The sequence below is a fragment of the Procambarus clarkii genome, chromosome 28 (genome assembly GCF_040958095.1).
Source record: "Procambarus clarkii isolate CNS0578487 chromosome 28, FALCON_Pclarkii_2.0, whole genome shotgun sequence".
NCBI classification, from domain to species: Eukaryota; Metazoa; Arthropoda; class Malacostraca; order Decapoda; family Cambaridae; genus Procambarus; species Procambarus clarkii.
This window is the reverse complement of record NC_091177.1, coordinates 7325157-7331156: the sequence shown is the minus strand read 5'-3', so window position 1 is coordinate 7331156 and position 6000 is coordinate 7325157. Positions and strand designations below refer to the sequence as shown.

At 39.0% G+C, this 6000-nt stretch overlaps 2 protein-coding genes across 2 annotated transcripts in view; one reads left to right on the top strand and one right to left on the bottom strand.

Annotated features, from left to right (window-relative positions):
- The window catches only part of LOC123762286 (uncharacterized), a 146812-nt gene that overhangs the window by 58389 nt on the left and 82423 nt on the right, over positions 1-6000 (top strand). The window lies entirely within an intron of this gene.
- Positions 1-6000, bottom strand: part of LOC123754873 (filaggrin-2-like) — a 30289-nt gene that overhangs the window by 22041 nt on the left and 2248 nt on the right. The window contains exons 2-3 of the mRNA XM_069332602.1: positions 173-389; positions 1-88 (exon numbers count right to left, since the gene is read on the bottom strand). The exon at positions 1-88 is cut by the window's left edge and continues 270 nt beyond it. Coding sequence (XP_069188703.1) covers positions 1-88; positions 173-389 — 305 coding nt within the window. The remainder of the gene's footprint in view (positions 89-172; positions 390-6000) is intronic.

Here is a 6000-nt window from a genome sequence, read left to right as displayed (position 1 = left end):
GTTCTGCAATTGACTGTTCTACTCTCAATTGTTCTGCAATTGACTGTTCTACTTCCAACTGTTCTGCAATTGACTGTTCTACTTCCAACTGTTCTGCAATTGACTGTTCTACTCTCAATTGTTCTGCAATTCACTGTTCTACTCTCAATTGTTCTGCAATTGACTGTTCTACTCTCAATTGTTCTGCAATTGACTGTTCTACTCTCAATTGTTCTGCAATTGACTGTTCTACTTCCAACTGTTCTGCAATTGACTGTTCTACTTCCAACTGTTCTGCAATTGACTGTTCTACTCTCAATTGTTCTGCAAGTGACTGTTCTACTTCCAACTGTTCTGCAATTGACTGTTCTACTCCCAACTGTTCCGCAATTGACTGTTCACGTTTTGTGCTGTTGGAATAATAACTGGAACAGTAACTGCACATCCTGACCTCGCCCGTTTTAGGCCTAAATAAGCACCCTTAGGCCTAGTATACAGTTGAAGGGTAATAACCGTAATGAGTTATGAGGATAGGCTGAAGGAAGTGGATCTCAGTTGTAAGTGATTGTTAGAATAGTGAAGCTGTAACATGTTAGAATAGTTAAGCTGTAACATGTTAGAATAGTGAAGCTGTAACATGTTAGAATAGTGAAGCTGTAACATGTTAGAATAGTGAAGCTGTAACATGTTAGAATAGTGAAGCTGTAACATGTTAGAATAGTGAAGCTGTAACATGTTAGAATAGTGAAGCTGTAACATGTTAGAATAGTGAAGCTGTAACATGTTAGAATAGTGAAGTTGTGAGACAACGGGTACAACAAGGCTTTTAGGCGAGGCCTCAAGAGCTGGACCTCACTTCCCCGTAGTCACTGATAGACAAGTACTGATAGGTAAGTACGTCCTGTTTAAGTGTGAATATATTACATATCTGTGCTATATAAGGTATAGGAAAGGTTTCGTTCTTGTTGTTGTTGTCGTGTTTCTCGTGTCTTCTACAAAATGAATAGTACAAAAAGTTTTTTTTTTTTTTTGGAGGGGTGCAACGGTCCATTTTTGTACGTTTGACGAATTTATAAAAGTGTCTGTATGTCCAAGGTTCGAGGCATGGACGCTTGTGGCTAGCTTGACCCTACTTTTACACTTGAAGCATGTTGGGTATGGGAGTGTCACAGGTCAGTCGGGGTCGGCTCTAGTGCCACACTTTAAGAAATATTGGCATCTAAACCCTCCCCCCCCCCCAACCCCGACCACTTCCCATCTTGCGATTTTCATGATCTGAAATATTGGTTGTGTTGTCCGTAGACTGATTTAGCAATTTCAGTGAGGGGGTGAGGGAGTTATTGAGGGAGAAAGGATTGGAGAGAGAGGGAGGGGGGAGGCAGGGGAAAATAAATGAGAGAAGGGGGGGGGAGATTGACCCGGGCGCAGCCGGGTACTCACTCTAGTGACATCAATAGTATAATTTTTGTATGACGGGTTGATGTCCGACAAATACACGAAATTAATAGCAGGGAATCTTAGCCATACTGCCTTGACCATGGCTAGGCGTCGTCTGGTGCTGCTGAAGTCGTTCCCAATGGCCACTCCCAAGGTCGTTAACTTGTTGGGTTGTTGATAGGGATTCTGAACACACTATATATTTGTACTTACCGTTATCGGGCCGAAGCTGCAGTCTTTTTACATTTATTGGCACTGAGGTGTGTGTGTGTGTGTGTGTGTGTGTGTGTGTGTGTGTGTGTGTGTGTGTGTGTGTGTGTGTGTGTGTGTGTGTGTCTGTCTGTGTCTGTGTGTGAAAAAAACAGTTGATTGACAGTTGAGAGGCGGGCCCAAAGAGATAGAGCTCAACCCCCGCAAGCACAGCTAAGTGAATACATACTCATCTTTCAGAGCAAAGAGCCTTAAGTTGCAAGGAAGTCGTTACGGCAGCCACTTGATGGCTGGAAAGGCGAGGACTGTGCTCAACCTCAACCCTGCAAGTGCATCTAAGACTTTTATTTATGCATAGGAAAAAAAAGGGAGGCTTGACTTGCGCATTTTGTACTAAAAAATACAAGAGTAAGAATTTCTTGAAGAGTGAGAGAGAGGTTTATCTTGCTCTCGATAATATTTTTAAAGTGAGGTTTTAGTAGAAGAACTCTATTTTGCTCTCTCTGTCAGCGTTCAGTCTCCTGCTCTCTGTTGGGGCTCCGTCTCCTGCTTTCTCTGTTTGGCGTTCATTCTCCTGCTTTCTCTGTTTGGCGTTCATTCTCCTGCTTTCTCTGTTTGGCGTTCATTCTCCTGCTTTCTCTGTTTGGCGTTCATTCTCGTGCTCTCTGTTGCAGTATATTCTGCTACGCTAACTGTTGCTCTGTTGGCGGGGCTCATTATCTCCCCCCTCCCCCGACCTTTTTAAGACCATGACAAGGTCTCAGAAGGAACAACATTGGTGTTCCCATATTAACACTGCATTACGAGCTAAAAGCTTCTATCCTAAACGAGCTCATTTGAAACCTGACCCTGTAAACCCTAGTCTGTTGAATGAGTTACTCTGGCTAGAAACTTGATTTAATAATTGTTACATTTATGTAAGGTCAAGCTGGAGCGATCTGTGTATGAGAAGTTTCATGTGGTTAGTTTAAAATGGTTTCAGGAGAGTGTAATAGTTGAGAGAGCAGGTTAAACAGGCCGTCGAGGGAGCATTGCATTCATTGTTAGCATTTCTCTTCTTTCGTCCGAGTCTTTCTATCTGCTTCTTGTCGCCCCTTATTTTGGTTGTCCAATAAGTTGGGTCAGATAACAGAAACTGATATCTCTGTTGCAGTGTTGTCGCGCAGTTAAGTCGTCTTCCGTTGTTGTCTTGTTTATCTTGGAGAACAATGCAGGCCCAAGACTTGTTTCCATTTAGGATTTGTCAGCCGTTGGTGACGACTGCGGCGCCAGGAGCGTCGTGGTGCTGGAGGTTGCTGGACCCTTTGGCTTACTTGGTTCTATATATCTATATATATATATATATATATATATATATATATATATATATATGTATGTATGTATGTATGTATGTATGTATATATATATATATATATATATATATATATATATATATACTATATATATATATAGTATATATATATATATATATATTCACTTAATTTTATGTCAACTTCGCCTTCCATTATACTATTCAATATCAGTTACTTGTTTGGATATTTTTATTTCGTTAATACCTCATGGGAATACCACGAGGTATTAACACAATAATCTTTCTGATCTTTCCCATGGATGCAACCCACAATAGTTGCGCGCACCTATTTCACTCCCAGGTCAACAGGAGTATCAGGTGAAAGGAAGCGTTGCCCAAACGTTTCCTTGAATCCCGTCCCATGGGGGGGCATGGGAGGGGACTGTGAGAGATGTCCAGGTCTCTCCCACCAACATCAGGGAATTCAGCTTCCATCCCATTCAAAAGATTCCTCATCATTCAATTCACATATTTTGTGAACATCGAGAGATTTATTGAGACAAGAAAGAAATACATCTTTTTTTTATTTTACTTTTTTTTGTGAGATATATACAAGAGTTGTTACATTCTTGTAGCAGCCACTAGTACGCGTAGCGTTTCGGGCAGGTCCCTGGAATACGATCCCTGCCGCGAAGAATCGTTGTTACAACCAAGTACACATTTTACTGTTGCGTTAAACAGAGGCTACAGTTAAGGATTTGCGCCCAGTAAATCCTCCCCGGCCAGGATACGAACCCATGACAAAGCGCTCGCGGAACGCCAGGCGAAGTGTCTTACCACTCAAAGGGATAGAGTAGCTTAGGTTATTTCTATTATTTCTATGGGGTAATGAAAAACTACAACAGATACTGAAACGTTTATTTACCACAAAAGAGCATTATCACAAAATTTAATTTCACCAAATTGAATTTGATAATTTTTACACTAATATAATTTTTACACTAATATACAGAACGCTCTCACAAATACACGGCTGTTGAACCAACATTTGATTATCGTAATAGAAACAAAAAATATATGAAATGCATTTTATACAGACAATATCTTTTCATTCAGAGTTGAAGTATTGTTTCATCACACACACACACACACACACACACACACACACACACACACACACACACACACACACATCTACCAGAAGGAATACAGAATTATATGAACATGTTTGCGGATGATGCTAAGACACTGGGGAAGATAGGGGACGCAAACGATTGTAATGCCCTTCAAATTGAGCTAGATAAAATAAGTGCTTGGAGCGTCAAGTGGCAAATGGAATTCAATGTGAATAAATGCCATGTTATGGAATGTGGAATCGGGGAAAATAGACCACACACAACTAACAAATTATGTAGAAAGGAATTACAGAACTCCTGGAACGAGACCTGGGGGTGGTTTTAGATAGTAAGCTGTCGCCAGAGGAACACATAAAGAATATTGTGAGAGGAACGTATGTGTCGCTTTCCATCTTCAGACTTGCTTTTAATTATATGGATGGTGAAATACTAAAGAAACTGTTCATGACATTCGTGAGACCAAAATTGGAACATGCAGCAATTGTATGGCGCCCAAATCAGTTATCACATCAGAAGCACATAAGGAAACTGGAAAAGGTGCAATGACTGGCAACAAAATGGGTTCCGTAACTAAAAAATAAATGTCACAAGGAGAGACTAGAGGCGTTAAACATGCCAAAACTAGAAGATAGGAGGGAGATATGATCACCACTTACAAAATACTAATAGGAATAGATCAAATTCATAAAGCGTAATTCCTGAAACCAGCAACTTTACGAACATAAAAGGACACAGATTCAAGCTAAGAAAACAAAGGTGCCGAAAAAATATTATAAAAATTTCTTTTGCAAACAAGAGTGGTAGACGGTTGGAACAAGTTAAGTGACAAGGTGGTGGAGGCCAAAACTGTCAGTGGTTGTAAAGTGTTATATGACAAAGAGTACTGGGAAGACGGGACACCACGAGCGTAGCTCTCATCCTGTAACTACACTTAGGTAATTACACACACACACACACACCTTCATGACATAAATCTTAATTCCTCAGTATAAAATAAAAAAAAATAGGCTACGTACTCCAAAATATATTTTGTAATTAAAAAAAATGCGAGCATTAATTTTGTAAATTAAAAAAAATGATAAATAAATTCATTTATTTAAAATTTGTAAATAAATGAAAAATGTTTTATGTGAGTCAAGCAACAACAACAAAAAAAAGTCTTTCGCGAGAACATCCTCACTAAAATACAACAATGCATCTCGCCCGTCAACACAGTTGGTTCGAACAAATTCGTTCGCAAATAAATTGACAACGAAGGCCGCCACACAGACAACATTGATCAAAGGGGGATTTTTTTGTTTTGTTTTTGTTTTTAGCTGTAACAAAGTCAATTACAATTAATATAATATTCTACCCGGAATGTTTACCTAGAAACTCGAACACACAGCCCTTCATACGACACAAAATTGTTAATTTTATGGCAAACAGTATATGGCAAACAGTATATGCCTACAAACAATATATGCCTACAAACAGCCTCACTGATATACTCCGCCATGCACACAAAAACAGTGTAATTGAGCACATATTTGAAAAAAAAATCAATTTTAAAATTATTCAGATTTTGTGAAATACTTGCTGAAAATGTTAAATTGTAGACGAAGCCTGTTTCAAGGATGCCTATAGCATTAATGATAAAAACACTTCAACTCATTCATTTCCTACATTAGTAGATGCATAACAATATGAATGTAATAACATTTGTTCACTCTTAATAACTTGAGTGAACACCCCAGCATCAGTCACACCTTCACTGACCTCAGGAGAGACCTCCAACAGGATAACACATCAATATACACACTTTATATATATATATCTTTCTTTGATATATATCTTTGGACTTATCACCAGTGTATAAACATTACACGGGACTAGTATATTCTTAGTCATTAGTGAGTGTATACACAACATACACATCGGTATACACATAAGGTATATATATATATA